The sequence below is a fragment of the Entelurus aequoreus genome, linkage group LG05 (assembly GCF_033978785.1).
Source record: "Entelurus aequoreus isolate RoL-2023_Sb linkage group LG05, RoL_Eaeq_v1.1, whole genome shotgun sequence".
Lineage (NCBI taxonomy): Eukaryota > Metazoa > Chordata > Actinopteri > Syngnathiformes > Syngnathidae > Entelurus > Entelurus aequoreus.
In genome coordinates, this window is record NC_084735.1 from 43,458,835 (window position 1) to 43,486,610 (window position 27,776).

General features: G+C 39.3%; 2 protein-coding genes across 4 annotated transcripts in view; both read right to left on the reverse strand.

The window, feature by feature from the left end:
- The window catches only part of tm7sf2 (transmembrane 7 superfamily member 2), a 66,643-nt gene extending 64,009 nt beyond the window's left edge, over window positions 1-2,634 (reverse strand). For both annotated transcript variants that reach the window (XM_062048163.1, XM_062048162.1), the window contains exon 1: window positions 2,563-2,634. The gene's annotated coding sequence lies outside the window, so the exon portion shown is untranslated. The remainder of the gene's footprint in view (window positions 1-2,562) is intronic.
- Window positions 2,635-7,632: 4,998 nt separating this feature from the next.
- Window positions 7,633-27,200, reverse strand: vps51 (VPS51 subunit of GARP complex). 2 transcript variants are annotated; one of them, XM_062048150.1, is made up of 12 exons: window positions 27,015-27,200; window positions 26,722-26,923; window positions 23,701-23,830; window positions 23,476-23,622; window positions 23,181-23,400; window positions 16,088-16,994; window positions 15,649-15,864; window positions 14,554-14,637; window positions 13,155-13,289; window positions 12,380-12,501; window positions 11,099-11,186; window positions 7,633-11,036 (listed from the first exon to the last, which is right to left on the reverse strand). In XM_062048150.1, exons 2-12 carry the CDS (start codon window positions 26,908-26,910, stop codon window positions 10,776-10,778), a joined length of 2,499 nt encoding a protein of 832 aa, XP_061904134.1. In that variant the 5' UTR covers window positions 26,911-26,923; window positions 27,015-27,200; the 3' UTR covers window positions 7,633-10,775. The 2 variants fall into 2 exon arrangements, with proteins under 2 accessions (XP_061904134.1, XP_061904133.1); XM_062048149.1 differs by having other exon boundaries at window positions 26,722-26,926.
- Window positions 27,201-27,776: the final 576 nt, after the last annotated feature.

The window sequence follows — 27,776 nt, forward strand, 5'->3', positions numbered from 1 at the left end:
TCTAATTTCCTCGTTCTTCTGCTTCCTCTCCTTGTTGTGTGCGCAGTTGTGCACTATACTCTCTAAAAGCCCTAGATGTTATGACGTCATTGGGCAGGCAAGCTATTTATATTGTGGGAAAGCGGACGTGAGAACAGGCTGTCCCCACTCAGTCTCAGGTCCGCATTGAGCTGGAGGGGGCGTGGCCTCCAGCTCCGGCTGAATACCGGGAGTTTGTCGGGAGAAAATCTCTGCCGGGAGGTTGTCGGGAGAGGCGCTGAATCCGCCCTGAGATCGGTAGGTTGGAGTTCAAATACCAGCCGAGTCATACCAAAGACTATAAAAATGGGACCCATAACCTCCCTGCTTGGCACTCAGCAACAAAGGGTTGGAGTTGGGGGTTAAATCACCAAAAATGATTCCCGGGCGCGGCGCCGCTGCTGCCCACTGCTCCCCAAGGGGATGGGACAAATGCAGAGGACAAATTTCACCACATCTAGTGTGTGTGTGACAATCATTGGTACTTTAATCTTTAATCTTAATCTTAATCTGAATATCGGGATTCTCCCGCTAAAAACGGGAGGGTTGGCAAGTATGTATAATGTAGGAACCAGAATATTAATAACAGAAAGAAACAACCCTTTTGTGTGAATGAGTGTAAATGGGGGAGGGAGGTTTTTTGGGTTAGTGCACTAATTGTAAGTGTATCTTGTGTTTTTTATGTTGATTTAATAAAAAATAAAAAATAAATAAACGATACCGATAATAAAAAAAAAACGATACCGATAATTTCCGATATTACATTTTAAAGCATTTATCAGCCGATATTATCAGACATCTCTAAAGAAAAGGCATTGAAGCTTAGGCATGGCTACGCAAAACAAAACTAAAACTGAACTGGCTGCAAAGTAAACAAAACACAAAATGCTGGACGACAGCAAAGACTTACAGCGTGTGGAGCAGAGACGGCATCCACAAAGTACATCCGTACATGACATGGACAATCAACAATGTCCCCACAAAGAAGGAAAGCGTCCACACAACTTAAATAGTCTGGATTGTGAAAACAAAGGAGGTAAGGGGAATAGCACTCAAGGAAGACATGAAACTGCAACAGGAAAATATCAAAAAAACAGGAAAAAAAACACCAAAATAAGAGCGCAAGACAAGGACTAAAACACCACACACAGGAAAACACCTAAAAACTCCAAATAAGTCACGGCATGATGTGACAGGTTGTGATAGTACACCAAGACAAGAGCTATAGTGATGCATGCTTGGTTATGGTTTAACTTCATATCCAGCAATTGCGAGAACGACTTTTTATTGTCAATATCAGCTACTGAGTTTCGTTTTTTAATGATTTCTGCTTGTGGTGTGCCTCAGGATTTTATCAATGAAAAAAATGTGCCTTGGCTCAAAAAAGGTTGAAAAACACTGAACTAGACCACGTTAAACCCAGATTCCGAACTAACAAAGGTCTTAACTCATTCTCTTTCTATGCCACATCAATGTGGAATGCGCTCCCAACAGGTATAAAAGAAAGGGCATCTCTATCCTCCTTCAAAACCGCAATAAAAGTTCATCTCCAGGCAGCTACAACCCTAAACTAACACCCTCCCCGGATTGCTAATAATCAAATGCTAATAATCAAATGTAAACAATCAAATGCAGATACTTTTTCTTTTTTTTATGCCTTCTGATTTCTCTCTCTCTATGTCCACTACTTGCTGTCCATATCCGACCCCCCCCCCCACACCCCCTCCACACCCCTGATTGTAAATAATGTAAATAATTCAATGTGATTATCTTGTGTGATGACTGTATTATGAATGATGATAGTATATATGATAGTATATATCTGTATCATGAATCAATTTAAGTGGACCCCGACTTAAACAAGTTGAAAAACTTATTCGGGTGTTACCATTTAGTGGTCAATTGTACGGAATATGTACTTCACTGTGCAACCTACTAATAAAAGTCTCAATCAATCAATCAGATCCACTCGATGTCCATTGCACTGGTCACCCTCCAAGGTTTCTCATTGTATCCCATTGGGTTGAGTTTTTTCTTGCCCTGATGTGGGATCTGAGCCGAGGATGTCGTTGTGGCTTGTGCAGCCCTTTGAGACACTTGTGATTAAGGGCTATACATACACTTTGATTGATTCATTGATTGATTGAAAAAGCTATTTGTAAAAGTTCAAATTCGGGACCCCCATGATATAACGATTTTCGCCGAAGTTGACGCGCTTGCAAATGTGGGGACTTTTTGTGCATGTTAATAATAATAATTATTATTATAACAATAATAATAATTAACACAACAATTTCAGTAGGGCCCTTGCAGTGCTTGCTCTGCTGCTTGGCCATAAACACATGTGTTGGTCACTTGGTGCTAGTTTCACCAACTTAACCTGACTCGACAATGTGCAGGTAAAACTGCCTGCCACAGATTCGAATCTTTTTACTCAGAAAAGTTTGTAGCTGACACAAGAGTAAAAAATACTGTATTTTGACTAAAGAATAAAAAATACGGTATTTTGTTTTAATTACAAAACAAAGAATAGTGGTAACTTACCGGTATGAAGTAGGTCGGCGATATTAAACAGATGTATCTATCTTCATGACGGACCGCCTCCTCAGTGTCTCGGTGCCGCATGCTTACGACAGCGAATCAAATCTCTTAACGGGATCAGAAGAGGGCGGGACTAGATACGTTGTCCAATCAGATTAAAGATGGTGATATGGCGTCAGCAATGGCTGCACACGTTTAGATGTTGTGAAACACCTGAACGTCAGGAAATGCAGTTTATTGTACAAAACAGCACACACAAAAATAAACTTAACTAACACACAATTTTAGTTAGCAAGTAGGTACCATTTCTCAAGACTATTTGTTTATGGCCCACAAAGCAAGCAAAGGAGAGGCAGCAGGAGCACATAGTGGCAGAAGCTGAACAAAAGTCAAATACAAATAAATAGGGAATAATAAGGAAGTTAATCAAACACAGTTCTATGCTGTTTGAGAAGCACGTTTATTAAAACAGTTTTTTCTACTTTTACAACTGAATTACCAATCGGTATGTAATTACATGTAATACCGATTTAAAATACATGGCAAATGTAATTTCGAGTCGTGTGACTAGTGATGGGTAAATGACACCTCCGTGAGTGTATGGCACACTGTTGGTACAGGTAGTGAGTGTTGGGACTCGGGAGTTTCTACGCTACTCATTAAATTTGACCTGCACATCATATACATATATATATATACCTGTGTATATACATATATATATATATATATATATATATATATATATATATATATATATATATATAAACATACTCCCGGGCGCGGCCACCACTGCTGCCCACTGCTCCCCTCACCTCCCAGGGGGTGATCAAGGGTGATGGGTCAAATGCAGAGAATAATTTCACCACACCTAGTGTGTGTGTGACAATCCATCCATCCATCCATCCATTTTCTACCGCTTGTAACTGGTGCTTTACAGAGAGTAAATGGGACAATGAAAAAGGAGGATTACCTCCAAATTCTTCAGGACAACCTAAAATCATCAGCCCGGAGGTTGGGTCTTGGGCGCAGTTGGGTGTTCCAACAGAACAATGACACCAAACACATGTCAAAAGTGGTAAAGGAATGGCTAAATCAGGCTAGAATTAATGTTTTAGAATGGCCTTCCTCAAGTCCTGACTTAAACTTGTGGACAATGCTGAAGAAACAAGTCCATGTCAGAAAACCAACACATTTCACTGAACTGCACCAATTTTGTCAAGATCCAGAAGCTTGTGGATGGCTACCAAAAGTGCCTATTGCAGTGAAACTTGCCAAGGGACATGCAACCAAATATTAACATTGCTGTATGTATACTTTTGACCCAGCAGATTTGGTCACATTTTCAGTAGACCCATAATAAATTCATAAAATATGTTTTTTGTGACCAACAAGTATGTGCTCCACTCTACCACAAAAAAATAAGAGTTGTAGAAATTATTGGAAACTCAAGACAGCCATGACATTATGTTCTTTACAAGTGTATGTAAACTTTTGACCACAACTGTATATATTTGGCTTCGTTCACTTGTTACTGATGAGCCACAAGCTGGAAAATAGAGAGCAGAAATAGACAAAGAAAAGGGTACATTATGTAGCAATAGGAATTGCTTGTATGTGTGGTGTTCCTATCCGGAGGGTTTAGAGAGACACACCGGGAGAAGTGTGCCGTATATGTTGAATGGCAACTGTTGAATAAAAGTTCCCTGTGAGTAGGGTAAAGCTCAACCGTCCAGTTTGTATAGTCATTGAAAGACAGAACAAGCGGAAACACATTATGGAAATGTTAGATTCAAAGCCCGTGAGACAACATCACTGCAGCAAATGCCTGCTGCGCGCTATATTCACAGGTGGGTGGACTCTTCACTTCTGTGGTTAGATTACAGTTAAGGTGCATTGATAACATAAAATGTAGGTTGTTACTGTGACTGCTTTAGTAAGATGGCATACAAGCTCAACAGAAATGAAAAGACGGTAGGCAGGAAGTCGAAAGTAACCTTTTATTGCGAATAGTCAGGTCCGACATCAAAACATGTCAAGATACATCTGGTTTACCTACATTATCAAAACAAAAATGTCTTACATTATGATTATGCTCTGTCAAAGATGTTTTGTAATGTTATTCTGTGATATTTGCACCTAAAAATGCTAGTACATTAGTTGAGAAATATCGGGGGTGGGGGAGATTTATGGCTGGCTGAAATGTTGTGTAAATTATTTTAGAATATGTTCTGGTTGAGGCTCCAATTACAGACTACTGTTTAGCAGAGGTGTGGACTCGAGTCACATGACTTGGACTCGAGTCATGAATTTGATGACTTTAGACTCGACTTGACAAAATGTAAAGAGACTTGCAACTCGACTTAGACTTTAACATCAATGACTTGTGACTTCACTTGGACTTGAGCCTTTTGACTTGACATGACTTGCTACTTTCCCCAAAACCTAAAGCTTAAAAAGTTATTTGGGAGCGCTCCGTAGCTTTCATTTTGTACGTCTGTGTCTATCAGCGTGTGTGCTGCGTGTCAGCGTGTGTGCTCTCAGTACAACAGCCAATCAAATGAGATCTACATTGTTTTCATCACACAGCATTGATCCAATCAAATTGCAGGACAACCACTGAACAAGAGTTGTCAAACAACGCGCCAGTGAGAAAGATTTATACCAAAGTTGGTTTCGTTCGGGTATAAAAACTACGACTTGGTCAACGAATTGCCGTATGCAAATCACGCAGTTCGAATATTACAGACGGAGACGCAACAACTTCCAACTTCCTTCGACATTTGAAGTTGCACAAAGAAGGGTAAGTTTTGAATGTAAGATAACGTTTATTGGCTAAGTAACATGACTTTTATTTGCTGTGTAGTTAAATCAGTGAGGCTGTAAACTCACTGCTAACGTCATAACCATAGACATCTTATAAGGGTACACAGCATCGAGCGCTACTGCCTACTGGCGCAGACGAGACGCGGGGCCGCCATCTTGGAGTGGTGATCCGCTCCACTCAGTGCAATTCATTTGGCAGGAGCAATGAACTGTCAACGCATTTAATTCATTTCACCTCACTGAATACCACTCATTTTCACGCGCTTTTTTGTCATACGTGTAGCTATGATAACGGACACATGTTTTATTATTCATAGTTTGCTTAACAGTAATAGAATATTCTTATACGCTATAAGTGACCAGACGTCCGAGATTAAAACTGGGAATATAATCCCAGAGAAGGGGAAAAAACGGTCAGCTATTTTTAAATTGAAGAAACAATATGATTACGTTATATATACATGCTACATAAACAATGTATGAATACATTAGATATCTATATATCTTATAGACCGTATCTCTGTTGCTGCAGCAGCAGAGAGTTTATTCTGTCGTGACACTTTGTATTGATATTTTGTATTACATTCTTCCCTTAAATGATCATGTTTACAGTGATTGTTATATATGTATTTTTTATGTATGTCGCTTTGGATAAAAGCGTCTGCCAAATACTTAAACATATATAAACACCTGAAAGTCTTTATATCAGCTAAAACCACCAATCTGTTTCACTGGATTCAGAATAAAACCAAATTCTGTTTTACCCAACAATGTTAGTATTTTAATATTGTTACTTGAAGACTTATTCCTGGTTACAATTATACTGTGAAGAAAGTATTGTCTTATATTTTGCCTAAAATGAGAATGCATTATAATCAGTGGCGGCTGGTGAATTTTGTTTTAGGTGGGGCAGAAAGTTTGTAAACCAAACCCCTGTAGGGGTGTCATCCTCCCCCAGAAGATTTATTTGTGATTTTCACATACAAATATTGAAGATCTTTGCTCCTTCTCAACTCTGTGGTAATGTTATTTTCATAAAATACAACCAATAGTACATTAATGTTAAATCTTACTTGTGAAAATTAATCCCCGGATTCCTATTTTCAACAGTCCGCTCATTTGAGCAGGAAAACGCTGAACACCAGCCCGGCATCTTTGTTTTCTACCTGTCAACTGTCAGTTTAGGCTGCTCGCCGGCTCCTCATCACCACTTCAAGATGCAAATTGCTCGCGTCACAGCAACCAACATTGCGTCTACTTATAAGATGTTTATGGTTATAACGTCATTTCAAACACGGCAATATGTTGCGTCCACTGCAGTTCGCTACCTTATTCATACTTTTTGTCAAGTGATTTTTTAAGCAGGGTTGCATGAGGTACCTATACATAACGTTACGTTAGTCAATGTATCACACACAGTAACATAACGTTAGACGGCGGTCAGCAGCACCGCGTATTTTAGCCACCTACAAAAAGACAAACATAGTCAAATAAAGGTCAGTTAAAATATATACTATATTAAGAATATGTGTACATATTGCATAGGGCCCTGACATCTAAAAAGTACAACTCTGTTCATTGTTATGTTCATGTATTTGTTATGTTTTTCATGTGTACGCACACATCAACACACATACAGTATGAGATGAGATCAATGAGATAAGGTAAGAACAGAATAGAAACTGCTGTGAAACTAGTTACAATGCAATATGCCATGGAAATACAATGTTAACACTTTTGTACAAATAAGTACAGTTGCACTTGTTTTTGCAAATGTGTTTATTCTGTAAAGGAATGAGTTAAATGTTTTAAATTGTTTAAACTATTAAAATGACTGGTTAATAGTGCTATTATGAATTGCAATGTCAGTACTATTTTCTTTCCTGCTATTTCAAATGCACTTGTTTTAATAAATAAATACAGCGGTTTAAAAGCATACACAATCTGTGTAAAAATATTAGTCTGTGGTCAAAAGGACTCGAAACTCAAAATGCAGGACTTGTGACTTGACTTGAGACTTTCCAGTCTTGACTTTGGACTTGACTCGGGACTTGCCTGTCTTGACTCGGGACTTGACTCGAGACTTGAGGGCAAAGACTTGAGACTTACTTGTGACTTGCAAAGCAATGACTTGGTCCCACCTCTGCTGTTTAGCAGGCTGAATATTACATTAATAAGTAAAGAAGGTTAAGACATTGTCATGCAGAGATATGAATACCATTAACTTGTACAACATGTAATGTACAGAATATCAGAAGCATTTATTTAGGTAGGAATATCACATTACCAAACATCTTTGACAATCAAAGCATGATCCTAACAGACATTGTTTGTTATTAATGCATGAAACTGGTATCTAAATATGGCGTAACTCCTCCTCTGTATGCAAGTGCTTTTACGGCAGGAATACAAAATCTGTCCATCCATCCATTCATTTTGTATTCTTACAAAGCATTTTTTTTAATGTTTATTAAAAGCGTACTTGAGCGGTTTAAAAACGCATAATGTTTAAAACACATTTCATTAAAGCAAATTAATTGTCCAGTCATGGTGTTTAGACTTGAAAATGATCTGTCAAGGCTATACTTATCAATTCTGAAAAATGATATCCATCGGTGATTAATTTTAAATTACTATGAACAAATGCAGGCAGCACGGTAGGACAGGGGTGAGTGCATGTGTCTCACAATACGAAGGTCCTGGGTTCGATCCTGCGCCCGGGATGTTTCTGTGTGGAGTTTGCATGTTCTCACCGTGACTGCGTGGGTTCCCTGCGGGTACTCCGGCTTCCTTCCACCTCCAAAGACATGCACCTGGGGATAGGTTGATTGGCAACACTAAATTGGGCCTTACGTGTGAATGTGAGTGTGAATATCTGTGTTGGCCCTGCGATGAGGTGGCGAGTTGTCTAGGGTGTACCCCGCCTTCCGCCCGAATGCAGCTGAGATAGGCTCCAGCATCCCCCGCGTCCCCAAAGAACAAGCGGTAGAAAATGGATGGATGGATGAACAAATGCAATTATCCCGATTAAATATTATAATCGTTTGACACCATATATACATATATAAATATACATACATACATACATATATATACATATATATACACATACTCGAGGATGGCGCCGACAGTGTTGTCAGTCTTTTTGGCAACTTTTTTGTAAACTGCTACTAACGACAAATCTAATGACTTTTCCCGGTGATATTGGAGACTTCTTTGAGTCTTGTAGAGTCTGAAGTGAAAGCAAGCAGCAATCACCATCAACGAGCAGTGACGGCTGCTGCCGGTCAACTGTTGCTGCTGCTCTCTTTGCGTCGATAGCTACATGCTAGCTGCATTCACAAGAAGCAGAAGAGTTTACAGTTTACTGATTCAATGTTGTAAACAAAAGTATGACAGTTAAGGTAAACCTATGCCTTTGCTAAACAGACAGCCACCGCATGTTGGACATCTAACATCTGTGAAGACCAAGTCCTACGAGAAGATGTCATTCATATCACCACAGCTGATTTGTCTTACAATACCTTGGAGAGGCAAAATTCCAGCAAGGATAAACCAACTGTACTGCACAAACAAGAGCATCAAGTAGCAACCACAGACTGAATGAATTTATTTAGCTTCCTGGAGAACATTGGACATTTTTGTAAGTAATCGCAACGAGCTGGGGTAGCATTGTACCTAAAAAGGGATCAGCATTGTCAAACAAACTTGTTTCAACAACTGTTTAAACTAAATCAGAGTAAATGGTGCACTACGTTAAGTTGTTTGAGTGTGTTTACTAAATTATCGATTAGTAACTGTACCTTGTTTGCAAGATTATTGCAAACTGCAAAGACTTTCATAATGTGCACTTAATTTGTACTATACTTACTGTAACTACGTTTTGAGCAAATCAATGATTTGCAGTTCAGTAAAAAAAATTATAACGATCCGACTACCGAATTAGTTCCATTTAGACTAATGGAGAGGAAAACCGATGTCAAACGCAACACACCACTCTTAAGACTTATTTTATTACGAATAGCAACTTGTGGGCCGAAAGAAGTGCTTCCTGATAACTTCCCATGTGAATGGCACAGCAGTGGTATCGGTAATGTGTTTGAGACAGAGAGCGAGAGAGAGACAGAGACAGACAGAGACAGAGACAGTGCGAGAGCGAGAGCGAGAGCGAGAGAGAGGCAATAAGGGACAGTATCACTCTTTGTGTTTCATAATGCATCGACGCTTCAGTACAGTATCATTTGACTCATTACCACACTTGACCCAAATGACAAATTGTGATCTCTAGGGATTGATTTACATCGTTATTGTTAATTACACCAAGTATGATTAGTAAATATGTCACATTTAGAGAAATAATTCCACTTAACATTATTTTTTGTTATTATCATACCCACATGCTGTCTGGGTGTCTACAGGAGAGGTTCAAACCTAGGGAGAGTCCCTATGACCTCAGAGGTTCAGCTGTCTTTAAGAAAGCAAACATAAGAACGAGCTTACAAAGTAGATGTGTTTCTGTCAGGGGGGTTCATCTGTGGAACAGCTTGGATGATTCCTTAAAATGTTCCAGTTCCATTCACACATTTAAAAAACACTTTAAGACCAATGTCTTGGAAAAATATATCACTCTTGAATCAACACAGTAGTTAATACTGTGATCAATGTTAATTACAAACTAAATGTGGGATATAAATAATAATGGAAGTATAATTGTTTGTATATAGTATATAATTGGTACAAAGGTTTAACTAACACGTGTACAAGGATATTTTACATTTGTTTACTGTGTATATAATTGAACAGTGTTTATGCTGTGTACAGGGTGTATTTATAAAATGTTGTGCAAAGGAAATTTCATAATTTTTGGAAGCTCATCTTGTATTTGACATTGTTTATAGGGTTAGGCGCAATAAGTGTTCAACATCAGCCTAAACCCTTTCGGTCTGCAACATTTTCAATTTATGAATGTACAACTGTTTATGTAAAACTGTTTTGTTTATTTTGTTGACCACTGATGGGAAAAAAAACCCAAAAAAAAACAACTAAACATTCATTGGCTACCTTTTCACTATTAATTATTACATCACATTTTGGGACTAATCTTATACTGTTCATATTAACATTAAGTTTGTGTAAAAGCCATTTAAATGTCTAAACTAGTCGGACTTGTAGGCCCCAATCACTTATAGTGGTCACTTAACTTTTTTTTAGTGTCTGAAACATTTCAAGCAATTATAAGTTATACTTATGTAATAAGGGTGTTGTATTGTATAGACACCATAACAGATTAAATGGACATTTAGCAGTAATAAATAACCATCATCTCCAACTCCAGTATTTGATAATATCCAGTAGTGTGTTCTGCGAGACCAGTCGGTGTTGAACATTGAGCTTTAACCTCGTTCGCAGATGACTTCGATGACGCTCTGCTCCATCGGGGCCGGATCAAGGCAGCGGTGGGCGGAGCTCCCCACTATCTCATCCAGCAGGAAATGTACGAGGTTCTCATCAGACACAAAGCGCCACAAGTACATCTGCAGGTAGTGACAGTCCACTTGGATTTGCTGCAGCCCGTAGCGGCCGAAGGTGCGCAGCCGAACACACTCCAGGAACGTCTTTAAGCTGATTTTGATGATTCCCGTCATCACAGACACCTGAAACAAAGCCCTGTCATTATCAGAGGGGACACGAAGATGTGATAAAGAAGTGGACTAACCTTGTTGAACTCCACCGAGCTGAAGATGTCAATTCGCTCAGAAAACAGCTTGTGTATGTTGCTGAGTAGGTTGGTGTCCATGGGAGCACTGCAGAGAGATGACAGAGAAGTCACGAAAGAAGCGCCAAAATTTAAATAAAATGTACATACATTTTGAGTCATTAGGTTGATGTAGTTGTCCAATGTGGCCGTAATCATTCATAACTTGAATGAAGAACAATTGCGTCGAGTGTTAGATCAATGTTATGTGCAAATAATAATTATATAGAATGTTGTCAAATATTGAGTACCATAAATTCCAGGCTATAAGCCGCTACTTTTTTCCTACGCTTTAAATCTTGCGGCTTATAAAACAATGCAACTAGTTTATGGATTTTTCTTCGCTAAATGGTGTTATGTTTTGTGTTCAATAGTTTTCTTTAAACTAACGAAGAGGTATGAAATGGTGTGTTTGTTCTATGCTGCCATCTTTTTGACGAGTTTGCTCACTGCAAGTGTTGCGGGTTGTAAAAAATAATTCCTTTATTGATGTTTTACTCATTTTATACCGCACAGAAAAAACAACAACACTGGATGGCAGTTTAAGCCCATACCCAGCAGAGCCGTGTATAGAGAGAGTATGGCCAACTGGGTTTCAAAGTTGGAAGCAAACATGGCACCCTGTAGTCACATGAGGGGCTTTTGATCAATCATTTAGGGGATCCTTTGGCCATACTCTCTCTGATTGGTCAAAAGCCCCTCACGTGAATACGGGGCGTCATCTTTGCTTCCAACTTTGAATCCGAGTTGGCCATACATTCTCTATACACGGCTCTGATACCCAGAGCTCAATGTCAAATTACTGTACTGATTCAATTAATTCACTGCTTTGTTGTCTACACATTGTGGACGTTTTCTGTGTTTATTTTAAGGTTGAGAAGTGATTGTCGATCTTAAACATTAATTTGTGTTCCAACTTATTTACCCTTGCAAGTAAGAGCATTTGTGAACTGTTGAGAGCAATCCATAGGAATTTGTAATGGTAAATGAGAGACGATGAGAGATTATCATCACAGGTCAACATCTCTAACATGTGCAAGTGTACAGCCAAGCATAGCGATCCCTGGTTTACCATTTCCAAACGTGCCAGAGGACAGGAAGTGAACTTAAGAGTATGTTTTTACCCTGACGTGAGGTTGGAAATAATGACACAACGTAAAATATTTGGTAGTGGGTACAAAGAATCAGAGACTATTGTTTTTTTCTTCTTTCGGTACAATTAATTTGTGTTGAGCTGCTTACCTTGGTGTGTAGCTCGCAGCGTAGCGGGCTTGCTGCCTTGAGCTGCTGTAGACGGAGAAAGTCCTTTTACTGGAGTCACTGCTGTGTGCTTTCCTCACACCTTCCTCGTACAGAAGACCAACCTATAGTGACATAATACATAGGGGTGTCAGATTAAATATAGTCATATTTAGAGCTTTGTTTTTAACAGCATTAATCTAATTGTTAATATTTAACGCTATTGTCTCTGTAGCCTCATCGTGTTATTTTGTGATGATGAACAACTATATATTTGATGTTCTACTGTAATTTACAGCGCTGTGATTGATGGGTTTGTTTTATTTATTTCAAATAATCTAAAACAGACGAAAAGCAATGAGTTCAAATTTCAATATGCGGTATTTCTAAGAAAAGTGTTTTCACCGTTTTTTTGACATCTTAACTTCAGCATGTTGTATTGATCTGATGTTTTTTGTAGTAAATTGCAAGCCTAAGACTGCATCAGTTTAAAGTATGTTAGAAGCAATAAATTACTTTATGAAGCCACTTTAAAATCAATCTTTTGATCTGCCATAATAATGTAATGCATTCACATGAAATTTACTTCCAGATGAGGGCTTTTCTCAGCATTTTTAAGTGAGATTAAATAAAGAAATTACTGTATTATAAATCAATTAATTACAGATCATAATTAATCCCAATTTTTCTTTTTATCATTTGACAGCACTAACAATACGTCCGTGAGGAGCTCTGCACAAATGAAAGCTTGAAGAAAGGCCCGGATTCCAAACGTCACCTGCACATCAATGGAAGTGGTGTCTTCTACCACTCTCTTCATCACCGCGCGGACATTTCGTGGCTCGATGGTGTTGACCCAGTCTCGTGTTTCAACACTTTTTCGAAGCATCTGGGAAATAATAAGTCCCTGAACCTGTAAATATGAATACAGAAAGATCTACTTTATTAATCCGTTAATGCATTTTAAGGACAAACATGACAATTAGGCCCCGTTTACACTGCACACCAAATCTGATTTTTTTGTCATAAAGTGGCAAAAATTGGAGTTTTTTGCCAGTCTAAATGTTCAAAAGTGCTTCAAATCTGATTTTTTCACATCAGATTCAGGAGGTAGTCTGAATCTGGTTGGAAACTGATCTTTTCAAATGTGTCTTTAGTCTAAACGGCATTGCAACCTGAACGCGACAGTATGTGACTTTTTCGTCAGCTTTGAGCGAGCTACGTTCTTTGTGTGCGCAGGGAAAGATGCAGCTCGCCAGCAGAAGTGGATACTTCATCACAACATCTGGTTTCAGTGAGCAAAGTCTATTTTTGAGGGCCAAATTTTAGGTGCATCACTTGTGAATAGTGCGCAAATAATAGGCTGTTTGAAGGACCGGAATGGAAACTCTGCCGTATTTGCTTACATGTTACATACATTGCGTAAATTGTTTACGTATGTGAGTTGAAAAATAAAGCTAACGCTGATGTCTGTGTTACTTTCACTTAACAGCCATAGAAATATGAATTTATATATTACACTATATATATATATATATATATATATATACTGTATATATATATATATATATATATATATACACAATTATACACATACATACATATATATATATATATTAATTCATTAATACATTATATTACTTAAATGTATTTTATCGTTAAAACACACTCATTTTTAAGGTGTGGCAACTTTTTATTTTTATTTTGTAGTAGTAGTAGTAGTAGCGATTTCTTTGTTTATTCACAGAATCCGGTCAACCTCCTTTGTTTTCAATTTATCGAACTGCACATGCAAGGGATAAGATAAAGATCACATTTTACTTGCTGTGTAAACAGTCAGCTGGAAACAATCTGATTTCAAAAAAGTTTGATTTGAGCTACTTTGGCCAGGAATGTAAACATACTCTTATAGTCTCTATTTGATATACCTAAAATCTTATAAAATCAGATGTAAGAGCTTCATCAACAAAACCATAACATTATAAATTTGGATTATAACTGTCACAAGTAATAATATTATAATTATAATGGTTGCAGTCTGTAATGGATAACTGATGTATAATACAATTTAAAATAAAAACTGTGTGGTTCTACAGCAATGCAAACTACAACCACAATAAAAGTGCCATGTAAAACAAATCATTGATCACTAATACTTTAACATATTAAGTAGCTACCTTGACATAGTGGTTCAGTAGTTTCTGTGCTGCCTCCCTGGCTTCTGCACACAGAGCAGTGACGGCTGTTACCGGACTGTGGTGCTGAGAACATAGTAAAAAGGATACAATTAGCAAGAACTACAGTGGTACCTCAATTTAAGAGTCACAAAACTTCAGAATGTTTTGAGATTAGAGCTGTCTCTTCACTGATTGCTACGCTTTAAGTTGCAAGCAAAAATGTGTTACATGCATCCTTGCCATTAGTTGGCTTAGCAAATGTCACAGTCAACCATTTCAGATCTGTCCGGTCTTACTCGCATTAGCGAATAGCAATAAATGGACTAAATGTTGTTTTTTCCAACCATGGGAAGGAAGAAAATGAGTGTGAAGGATAGTGCTGAAAAAAAGAAGCAGATGATATTCATTGAAATAAAAAAATAAATATTCAAAAACATTTAGGACCATACTGAAGCAGAATGAGTCTCACCCCAGCCAAGGATGTTAAACTAAGATCTAAATGCCGGACATTTATCCATGATAAGTATGACTAGAATAAATATGAAGAGGCAGCTGATGATGTGTTTGACAGAGGAGCAGCTGGAAGGAGATACCGTAGAAGTCTGCTCTCCAAAGTAAATGCTGAACATTATTATTACATTTCTTCATAAAACTACAGTAGTTGTATTGTTTTTTAGCAATAGTTCTCATCTAAAAGTTTTTAGTTGTTTAAAAGGCATCTTACATGTTAAAATGGTGCTGTTTTAGGGAGGCCAAGCACCAATGTATTGATTTACGTGGACCCCGACTTGAACAAGTTGAAAAACGTATTCGGGTGTTACCATTTAGTGGTCAATTGTACGCAATATGTACTGAACTGTGCAATCTACAAATAAAAGTCTCAATCAATCAATTAAATGTTGATACATTTTCAATGGGTGATGTTGTATTGAGATACATGTGCTTTGAGTTAAGAGCTCTGTCACAAAAAAAATTAAGCAGGCTACCAGCAAGGTAGTACTGTACAGAATAGTCCATTACATGAAATGAAACAGAAGCCAAGATTTATAGATTAATTTGATAATTGTATTACATGGTGAGAGGTTATTACCGTACCTGTGCCAGGAACTGTTCATCTGTAAGAGTGAGTATGTAAGAGATGGTGGAAGTTTCGTAGTCCAAGCAAAGCCGAGAGAGCAGCAACAAGAGCGACGGAGGAGTAGACCCTCCCTTGTCTCCTGCACTCTCACAAAACTGGCGAGAGGACTGACACACAAACTTTATAAAGCTCACGACCAGGCTTTCCCGAACACCCTGGCAACAGAATTCACCCTGCAAGATGACAAAAAGCCTCAGACTGATGATGAACAACCAACACTTAGGGGTACACCTTCAAAGATACAAATGCCCTTCACATTCATTGTTACTGTCATTGATATGCATGCAAATTGTAAATATGAATGAAAAATCACACCTTTAAAACATCAAGTTTGTCATTAAAACGAAAACAAAAAACACATACTAGCGATAAAAACACAACCAAGTAACCATTTACCTTAAAGTATGGCTTGTTGGAGAAAGTAATGTCCTTGGCTGTGAAGAGGTGTACCGAGGCCAACACTGATTTTATTTGGTTTAGGATTGAAGCTGAGAGGGAGGAGAGCAGCTCTGGGAGGCTGCTTGGAACATCTCTGCTGGAGGCTGGACCGCCTAGATGACCCCCGCCCCCTTGACCAGCCATCGATAGGCGAGGCGTTGCAAGGGCCTGCCTCACGTCTGTTAAGCTATCCATGTAGAAGCTCTGAAGAGCAGCGAGGTACTGCTTGACTCGTTCGTTTGCGGCGCGGATCACAATCTCGGTGCCTTGGTTTGGCACAGAAGAGCCTGGCATGAGCTTGGCCACGGCCTGGAGTCTGCGGTGGAAGCGATCGAGGGCGCGGACCAAGAGGGAGTTATCCGCGACCCCCTTTTCCTCTTGTATCCTCCGCTCGACAAGCGAGAAATATCGGACGGCGAGGTCATCCACAAATGTGTGCAGCTTGCTGTTTGCCATCTGATGAATATTTTTGGATGCGAGCTCGCCGGTCTGAGCATGATTGATGAAAAGTTGTTGATAAGAAGCAATTACTAAACATAGGCTGCTCACAAATTCATTACAGCCTCTGTCGATAAACTCCAGGATGTCTGTGTTTAAGGTAGGGGAGGGGAGGGATCTCATTTTAGGGACAGCGTCAGCAGGCGACACAGCAGCGATATTCGGGAAAGGTCTGCGCACAGCAGCATCTTTCGCCACTGAAGCAGTCGGGCTCGGTCTTATCTCAGCCTCCAGACCCTGCAGGTCCACTTCCAGGCGAGAGCGGGCGTGGTTCAGATACTTCTCGCAGAGCTCCTCTGCCGGCTCATCCAACTGCAACAGCAGCTCCACGCATTCTGATAAATCTTTAGCACTTGAGCCACCATCCCTGTGAGGAACCCAACAAAGAAATACAGCACAATTACATACACAAAAAGCTCCTGTAGGCACATTCTTACTTTAAAAAACATCAGATTGAAATTTGCAACAAGACATTATAATCAATTAGAATCTGTGCAATTCCGGTAGGAATGGACACACTTTAGATCAGTGGTCTCAAACACGCGGCGCGCAGGCCAACTGCGGCCCACGAGACGTTATTTTGCGGCCCCCATCTTAATATGAAAGTTTAATGTTAGTGCAGCCCGCGAGTTTTAAATGAATGGCGCTTGACAGCGTAGTGTGCGGAGCTGAAGGAATCTACCAATCACGGTGTGGTATATGGCTCTCGACAATATTGAGGGTGTGCCGTGATGGCACTGCCTTTAGCACCCTCTACAACCTGTCGTCGCGCCGTCTTTTTCTCCATACAAACATCGTGCCGGCCCAGTCACATATTGTATGCGGCTTCTACAGACACACGTAAGTGACTTTAAGACATACTTGATCAACAGCCATACAGGTCACACTGAGGGTGGCTGTATAAACAACTTTAACACTGTTAAAGTTGCGCCACACTGTGAACCCACACCAAACAAGAATGACAAACACATTTCGGGAGAACATCCGTACCGTAACACAACATAAACACAACAGAACAAATACAAATAGCCCTAACTCTTCCGGGCTACAATTAAGGCTGCAGCTAACGATTATTTTTCTATCGATTAATCTATAGATTATTTTTTTCGATTAATCGGTTAATCTACAGATTATTATTTTTCGATTAATCTATAGATTATTTTTCCTTTTACCGATGATTTTTTTTATTTAAAATGAAGATGAAAAAATAAATGTAGGCCAGTTTTTTAAAAAGGCATGGCTTTTATTTACGAAAAAAAAAGAAGTATGGCCACTCAGTCAACATTGACAACAACATGACAAAATATTCTGTAACAATGTAAACATTTAAAACTTTTAACATTTAACAAAATTAAAAGTAGCTTATTTGCTTTTTAATGTGCAAATATAAAAGTAAACATCCAGTGCAAATCTTAATATTCTGCAATAGTATAAGCATTTCAAAAGTAAAAGTATTGCTTATTTTGCGTTAAAATGTGCAAAAATAAAGATAAACATCAAATACAAAAAAGTGCCAATCTAAATATTCTGGAGCACTGTAAACATTAAGTATTGCTTTTAAAATGTGCAAAATAAACATCCAGTCCAACACAGTACACAATAACCAATTCTACTCATTCCAGTGAGTGACTTTGTAATGAAGAAAGGTTAGCATGTCTACATGCTCTGGTTCTTTTCTTGTTTACAATATTCCCAGCAGCTGAAAATAGGCACTCAGAAGGGGTCGATGTGGCTGGAACTGACAGGTAATTAGCCTTCACCTCAAGCCAGGACTGCGAGTGAGCTGAGCTGCAGTTTAAGTTTCTATAAGGTTAACGGGCTCATAGTGATGTTACTAGTAGTTGACTGGGAGGTGTTTATTATCATTTGGGGAGAGTCCGCAGCCTGATGCTCACCTGCTAAACACCTATCTACTCCACGCTGAAGCGCTGACTACATGCGCTCTGAATACGCACTGCTTATTGGCTGGTAATGTTTTAAATAAGCACTGCTGATTGGCTGATAGCGCTTTCTGTGTACCAATCAGATGGTTGTGTGGGTGGGACAATGCTGCGTGCTGAGACAGAAGCAGAAGGAGCAAAGCAGCTTGTTAAGACTTTAGCTTTAGCTTAGAAACTCGTTCGGTACACCCCCGTACCGAACCGAAAGCCCCGTACTGAAACTGTTCAATACAAAACACGTACCGTTACACCCCTAGCAGATACAAATGACACATTCATGTTTTTGTGTAATGATAACGTATGCTCACGCGGACGATTGACTAGTTGATGGTTTTCTTTTCAAATGTTCGTTCATAGCCGTTGTGCTGCTATGATAGGCCATTTCCGCTCGACACAGTGTGCATACAACAACATTATTAGGCCGTGTATTGAAACACTCCCACACTTTTGACGACTTTTGGCGTGCTTTTTCCCCCTCGCTCGCACAGTCTGCTTTGCGCTCCGCCATGACGGTAGTGTGACGTAAATATGCGACGCGTCGACGCACAAAAACGGCGTCGACGTATTTACGTAACCGATGACGTCGACTATGTCGACGCGTCGTTTCAGCCTCAGCTACAATATACACTCCGCCGAAGGACCGAGCGACAATACAAAGCTGTGGTGCACTGGACCCCAGCGCTGATACTCCGACAGAGAGTCGCTGGGTGAATCGGACGTGTAACACGTTAGTCGTGATGTTAGCCCGTTCGGGGCTAATTGTGCTACCGTAACTGTAAACTCCACGGCGAATGGGGCAATACAATTTGAAACGTCATTATACAACTAGACATGCTGAGGAGTATGCAAAATACCAGGGAGATGAGAGAGTGAACCGGGTTGCACATTTTAAAACCAGTCTACTGAGGCAACAAGATTTATTCAAGAAAGCAACCGAAAAGAGCAATGCAGCAGTCAAAGATAGCTACCGTAATTTCCGGACTATAAGCCGCACCTGACTATAAGCCGCACCAGCTAAATTTAGGGGAAAATACAGATTGCTCCATATATAAGCCGCACCCGACTATAAGCCGCAGGGTTTTGATGTGTAATTAGCGTAGTATATAGGGGTTCCTGCTACCACGGAGGGGATTGTCGGGACAGAGATGACTGTTTGGGAACGCAAAGCGTCCCATTTATTAACTATAAATCTTTCAATCATTCAATCAAACTTTCACATCTTTGACATGGCGAACAGCATTCGTGCAGAGTACAAATAATACAACGGTGCAAAGTAATACAAAGTGCTCGCCTGTACGTTATCAAAATAACCAGCCTACCGGTATATGAAAAGTCAGTCTTTAATCATTGTGTCATCGTCTTCCTCCTGCGTACTAAAACCACCGAAATCCTCTTCGTCGGTGTCGGAGAAGAACAGGCTGTATATAAGCCGCACCCTTGTATAAGCCGCAGGGACCAGAAGGAGGGGAAAAAGTAGCGGCTTATAGTCCGGAAATTACGGTACATGGTGAGTGAGATGGTTGCTAGGACAGGAAAGCCATTCAAAGAAGGTGAATTCATTAAAAAGTGCATGTTACATTTTTTTTAAAGAAATATTTTCTTGCGGACCAGCCTCACCCAGTTTCTGATTCCAGTGGCCCCCAGGTAAATTGAGTTTGAGACCCCTGCTTTAGATGCAATAAGGATGACATTGACCAAAACGTGGATAGTAAATATATACTGCTATAAAAGCTTTGTTGGCAAGACACTTGTCTCTGTACTCATTTGTATAACCAGCTATTTTCTACTAATAATGGCTGTGTTAAGTAATTATCAGTGGATAGCAGATATATACTGCTATAAAAGCTATACACTGACTACTTTAAGGTATATCCAACTTTCTTTTAAAGCAGGGGTCTTCAATGTTTCCCAGGCCAAAGACCCCCAAACTGATGGAAAGAAAGAACATGGACCCCCTACTTATGTCGTGAAACTATGATTGTATTTTACATTCAACAGGTCCTAATGGTACATTGTTATTGTGCATTACTAACATCCATCCATCCATTTTCTAACGCTTATCCCTTTCAGGGTCACGGGGGGTTGCTGGAGCCTATCTCAGCTGCATTCGGGCGGTAGGCGGGGTACACTATGGACAAGTCGCCACCTCATCAATATTCAAATAATAATAACAATACTGTGTCGCTAACCGCGGGCTGGCAACTAGAGTGCTAAATGTTAGTTGACAATTAATACGCTAATTCGCTAGCTGACAACTGGTGTGCTAATCGTTAGCTGACAATTAAAGCACTAATTGCTAGATATCTTAAATGCTAACATGAATATAATAATATAATTATTTATATGAATATAATTATTTATTCATGTTACATGTTATTTATACACATTAATGACAGTGTAAGCCTGGGCGATATGGACCAAAACTGATGTCCCAGTATTTTAAGGTTGTCCCGCGGTATACGATATATAACGGTATTTTAAACAAAGTGTTTAGTTTAAACTCAACACCACATTACTGATACTACCAATGTCTTCAAATTACTTTTTAAAAGTAATTGATTAAAGGTACTTGTTACTTAACCAAAAAATAAATGTAATTACTAATATAATTATATTTGAATACATGTAATTGATTACTGGGGAAAATAAATCATGTGTCACTTAATTATTATTTTTTAAAATATGTTATGTGCAGCGTTCGGTGCACCTCTAAAAGGCAGTGTCTGTTGCCAAGCGACATGTGACGTCAGCGAAGGTTTCACTGTTTTTCAGGGCTATTTAACTATGTAATGAAGAGGGCCGCAGTTTCAAGGGGCTGGACATCGACATGTGAATGTTTTCGCGGGTTATATTTCTTTGGGACTGCGTTTCCTTAATTGCAAAGTAAACACATCGGCTTCCACACTGCACTGTCAATAAAAAAAATGTTGAGGATTAATGTAGCTTCTTTTTAATTATTTTCCTTCCTTAGTTGTATTTCTTGTTTGGAAGACTGTAAATATAAACATAAAATAAAACATAACAAAAGTATAACGTCCATTGTGTATTTTACATAAATAATTTCCATTGTGTGTTTTACATGAATAAAATAGAAGGTTTAGTGTTAATGTATACACAAAAAATTACAAATGTTTACACATGGAAATTACACAACATTCACGCACCAAACATTGTATGTGACATATCACTAGTCACGTTGTCGCCCTCTACTGGTCAAATTTAGCATTATGTATTAAAATTAGGATTGATCGTTACTCTCAGACAAAAAACAACACGACCACGAATTCAAAAGACATCACAAAGTCAACAATTTCAATACAAAACAAACTAAATATATTTATGCACAATATCTACTTACAAATGTTTGACCAAGTTTCGTGCTAAAGCTTACACGCTGGGATTTCTACCATTGTTGCTGCTTGTCTGGATCAATGTGTCCATCGCTTAAACGATCCGCCAGCAAACAATGACTAGAGCACTAGATAGAGGTAGAACATTCATACTTTGTTGTTAAAAGTCCAAAATGTTCAATCTATTTTGATTTTTTTTCCCAGGATTGAATGAGTAGTTTTCTTCTACTTACTTCACTGTTATACATATACCTGCTGTTGCCCCCTGCGGGGTGGTAGGAATACTGCATACATGATCAACCATAGGTTGATCATGGATCATAGAATGGTTTCATCAAGCTAATTTGGGCATTGTTCGGCGGGCAAAATGAAAAGCTTTGGAGGCCCGCGGGCCGCCAGTTGAGTAGCCCTGCTGTATTTGTTAGCTTTAGCAGTTAGCACTGTAGCGGCTGTTTGTCGGCTTTGACAACTGTTCTGCTGAATCTTTTCACCAGCTTGTGTCACTTCTGGTTAATAAAAAGGAGCTACAAACGCTCCCACCAAAAAGGATCCACAACCGCTGCCGTCCGCCCCCACCATCCGCTGGATTTACGGTGCGGGCATGTCAGCTGTGCGCAAAGGCAAATGTGGCAAGGGGGTCGATGTCGGCAATGCGCGGGAGACCCTTCCTGCCCACCGGATCCTTCCTCAGCTAGGCTGCCTGATGGGCACACCGGACGCAAACGGCGGTAACTAAGCAGGCATGTTATTTGAACTGCATGAAAAAGACTGAAAATAAGCCGGGGGTCTGGGGGCTCACTGGTTTTGAACAAATGGCTAAATAAACTAAAAATATCAATACTATAGTAGTTTTGGCCACAAGATGATACCAAACTAATCAGAGCACGCTGCTCAGTATCGTGGCCACTGATAGGCTTAGCTTCAGGCAGCAATGCTATATTGGATTGTAAAGGTGACTAAAGAATGTTATTTCATGTCAAGAGGGCTCTCATAATGTTGAAAAGCGTATTTAGAAAGTAATACACTGTTTGTTAAGCTCCAGCTATAGAAATATTCGATTTATAATGTATTTCTACTTTGCATACACTTATTTATCGCAGTCATGTCCAGAACCACTTAACAGCGATAAACAAGGGACAACTGTAAATATGAAGTAATAAGAGGGTTCTTCTGATTCATGCAATTCAATTCATAATACCGAAAGTCTTTCTTTCACTGTACCACATTTGACAAAGACAAAGTCAAATTGGAAAAAAATCTGACCTGAACTTAAGCCGCAGCTCCTGCGCCAGTTTCTCCATGATCGTGAGGCAGTCATCCTGGATGCCCTTGAAGGAGGGCAGGTGGCTGTACTGCTTCAGCACACAGCGAGCACGGCGGTGAGAGCTCACTGCCTGAGCGTAAGCCTGCAGCTCCAAACATTTGTTTAATCTGGCAGGTAGTTCAAACAAGAACTGCAACTTCCTTAACAAAGTATGCACCCCTAAGGAACGAAAAAGCACAATCAAAGGCCATGAAGCAGCTCCACAAAACACACAGTCCGGTTTCAGAGTCTCACCAGAAAGTTTTGTAATCTGAGCATGCTGGTCTTCAAGGGTACCACTAATGCAAGCGCTAAAATCGGTGATGGCCGCCATGTTAGCAGAGAGACAGTCCATTTCATCTTCCATCTTTTTGAAATCATTCTTCATCTTTCTTATGGTGTCTGAAGAAAGACACGATTGTTGAATAATCAAGATGTAGCTGATTGGACAGCACATTAGACTGTAAGTTCCTCCCTCACCTGTAGCAGATATGAACTTGTTGTAATTTTCATACACCAGCGTTTGCATGTCGCTATCCAAAGAACGGATCTGCTTGACCATGCAGGTCTCCTGATCCATCAGCTCCGATAGAGTGCATTCTCTTCGAAGCTGCATTGGGACAGAAAAATTTGAAAAAACAGCTGTCACAAGCAAAGCACATTTAAAGCAAAGGAACATTAAGCTTATACTATTTGTCTTTTTAGGATACCTTAATTATAAAGTGGTTTGATGTTGCTATCTGCTGCGGAAAAAGAATGTTGCAGCTATGAATCCAAGAGAGGGCGCCGTCTCACAAGTTCTCTAACATTATCCAGCACGAAGATATTAGATGTGATGTTGAGTAACTGCACTTTTTGAAAGGACAACCCAGAGAGGAACAAGCGGTAGAAAATGGATGGATGGATGGAAGGAATTCTGTATTAAAAAAATCACTGGTCAGTATTTTTGCAGCTGATTCCTAAAAAGCCCTTAAGTGTCTTGTCATAGAGGTGATTTTTGACTAGCTTTTTGCAGAAGGTCCTTAAAAACAGCAGAGCGCTTCCGTAAATAAAATAAATAGACCAAAATGCTGCTCCCAAGCTCTGGAACGACCTACCTCTGAGTGTTAGACAAGCCTCCTCTCTTCCTGTTTTTAAATCTCTCTTAAAAACATACTTTTAATCCATGGCTTTTAATACTGAGTGATATCCATTATGCAATGGCTCCCCATAATACACCTGCTGTGAACCTGTTTTTATGTTTTATTTATTTATTTTTTATCGTGTTCTGTTTGTGTTGTGTTTGCTCGGTTCTCGTATTATCTTTTAACCTGCCCATTGTACAGCACTTTGGCTACCCCTGTGGTAAATTTTAAATGTGCTTTATAAATAAAGTTGATTTGATTTGATTTGAAAATCAATAGTCTACTGTAGAGGACACTGGTTCTCCAGAATATATAGTATAAGACTAATAGTGAAGGAACAAGTCCGGCCCCCCCGGTCCTAAGTTGTCTTGAAATGTATCCCCCAAAACAGTTCAGTTGAATATATCCGGCTTAGAGTATTATAGATGCATTTTTAAGTAGTTATATGGGTGCACTAATTTGTCGCTTTTTTGCTATTTTGGAACATAACCCTAGCAAAGAGTGGGTATCTACTACTTTATGCTTATTATTATAGTTTTTTGTTTGCAGTGGTGCATAAGTCTATGAATGCTCTCATTCATCCAGGTCATTGTCATCTCAGGGCATTCAATCGATCGCAACTGGACTGTTTGGTCAGTCCCAGAAGACGTTTCCCCTCTCATGTGAGAAGGCTTTATTAGTTTGTGCTCATAGACTTAGATTGGTCAGATCTAGTTTAGCGGTTGGTGTCAAAACCCCAAATATTTATACTCCAAAACCAGGAGGGTGTGCCTGGGCAAGGATGGTTTTGCCTTATCGTAGTGAGAAAAACCACTGTTTTGATGCAAACGAGCAATCCTAACTGTCAAAGCCAACGACAGTCGAAGTGTAATTTCCCCTTGCTAGCATTGAGGTGTTATGTGGCAGAACGATCGCTGTGGATGGACTACTACCAGTCCGAAATAGTCAGGAATGGTTGTAAGGACATTGTTGTATGTAGGTGACAGGTGGTGTCGCAGACCAACTCATATGTTCAGGGATGGTTCTTGAACCTTGACATAGATGGCTTCCCTCACTCCTTTTTCGTACCATCCATCCTCCCTGTCCAGAATCTGCAAATATTTGTTCTCGAAGGAATGCCGTTTCTCCCTGAGGTACAGGTAGACAGCTGAGTCTTGGCCTGAAGAGTTTGCCCATCTATGCTGTACCATGTGTCGGCTTAGTGGTTGTTTTGTTTCCCCAATATATGAATCAGCGTATTCATCATTACATTGGATAACATACACCATAATAATCGACTTTGAGATACGTAACAGTAGCATTGTATGTCTAAATATTCATTAAAAAACAAGGCAGATGTTTATTTGACAAATTTAGTTAATATTATTGGCCACTGTAACATTAAACACAGTTTGAACAGTAACACTCTGTATATTTAATTAGGCGATTATTTGGCATACCACAGTTAGAGATCCCTGATCTGATCTAACCTATCCTATCCTATCTTAAAAACGTCTCAGAATAAATCACTGTTGTTATGTGATGAGGTGGAGACTTGTCCAGGGTGTACCCTGCCTACCGTCTGAATGCAGCTGAGATAGGCTCCAGCATCCCCCGCGACCCCGAAAGGGATAAGCGGTAGAAAATGGATGGATGGATGTTCTACATGACTTCAAATTGACATTATATATATATATATATATATATATATATATATATATATATATATATATATATATATATATATATATATATATATATAGTTGTATGTGTATTAATAATTGTTTCATTAAAAAAAGTTACAATATTTTTTTAATTAGCACCCTACAACCTGCTTCCTGTTGAGCCATAAGTACAAAAGCCAAAACCAGTGAAGTTGGCAAGTTGTGTAAATCGTAAATAAAAACAGAAATACATGATTTGAAAATCCTTTTCAACTTATATTCAATTGAATAAACTGCAAAGACAATATATTTAATGTTCGAACTGAGAAACGTAATGTTTTTGGTTGTTGCAAATCATTACATTTTTTGAAACATGTTGCAGGCATCAAATTCCAAAGGGGCTAATATTTCAAAAAAATAACGTTTTTTAGTTCGAACGTTAAGTATCTTGTGTTTGTGTCTATTCAATTAAATATAGGTTGAAAATTATTTGCGAATCATTGTATTCTGAGATAGGCTCCAGCACCCCCGCGACCCCGAACGGGACAAGCGGTAGGAAATGGATGGATGTATTCTGTTTTTATTTACGATATACACAACGTGCCAACTTCACTGGTTTTGGGTTTTGTATGATGTAGCCATTGATTGACTGTGCAGTATTTAACACTGTATGCATCTCATAGTTTTTTACTGCGTTTACGATTGAGACGAGAAGAGTTTTAATGGCCACTTACCTTGTTTAGGTAGTCCTCGGGATCAAAATGCGGCCCGTTGATGTCACACGGATCCAGGGACTCTGGCGTCTCACCGGCCTTTCCTTCTTCGTTCAGCCCGTAATAGAGCTTCAACATGCCGTGCACCCGGCGCCTCTTCGCGGGGTCCTCGGAGCTCGCCGCCGGATCGTCAGCTTCAATGGCGTCCATAGCCAACAACGACCTGCTGATTGACGTTTAAAAATGACCCAAAAAAAACTACCGAGTCAGATGAGGTACGTCTAGCTAGCAGATAATAGGTTACGATTACTTACAGAGCAAAAGTGGGAACCCCGGTGCAGAATATCAGGGTAGCTTCACAAATTACATAAATGTTAAAGTTCCACAATAGTAATTGTTTCGTACACTACTTCCGGGTGTGTAGAACGCCCAGCGTCGTGTTGCCAAAGAGTATTAACATGGAATCAAGAGGAGCACTAACATTGAAATGTTGTACTTCCGGTTTGGTACCTCAGAAGTAAAAGACTGCGGATGTTGTTGTTTTTTATACAACTTTAAACGTAAAAATGCAATGGTACTTTTCTAACGGATATATTTTGAACAATTAGCTCACTTCTTTCACATTGAGCTCATTTTCTTCACATCTGAGGTCGAAAGTAAATTGTGACTTTAAATGTAGAATCTAAATATTGAATATAATTAAATATACATACAGTACAACATGGATGGGTGGATGGATGTTAAATCAAAATGCTGAATCAAAAAATAAATGTTGGGTTGAAATATACATGTTAAATCGAAATGTATCGCCGAGTGTAAAGCTAAAATTTAGAACATATTTGCAAATATCCCCCAGTTAATATATATCCCTCATATTTCTAAATATTTAGCTTTACATTTAGATTTGAATATAGCATTTATATGTAAAATATAACATTTCGATTTAACATTTTTATTCACAATTTGATTCCCGAGCGTGACCACCGCTGCTGCTCACTGCTCCCCTCACCTCCCAGGAGGTGAACAAGGGGATGGGTCAAATGCAGAGGTTAATTTCACCACACCTAGTGTGTGTG

Excerpts from the sequence above, each read along its gene's own strand:
- vps51 (XM_062048150.1), bottom strand. The coding sequence starts at position 26,910 with ATGGACGCCATTGAAGCTGACGATCCGGCGGCGAGCTCCGAGGACCCC. Across the intron at positions 13,290-14,553 it reads TACTGAACCACTATGTCAAG|GTTCAGGGACTTATTATTTC; the intron begins GTAGCTACTTAA and ends TCATATTTACAG. Across the intron at positions 12,502-13,154 it reads CCACTTCCATTGATGTGCAG|GTTGGTCTTCTGTACGAGGA; the intron begins GTGACGTTTGGA and ends ATGTCACTATAG.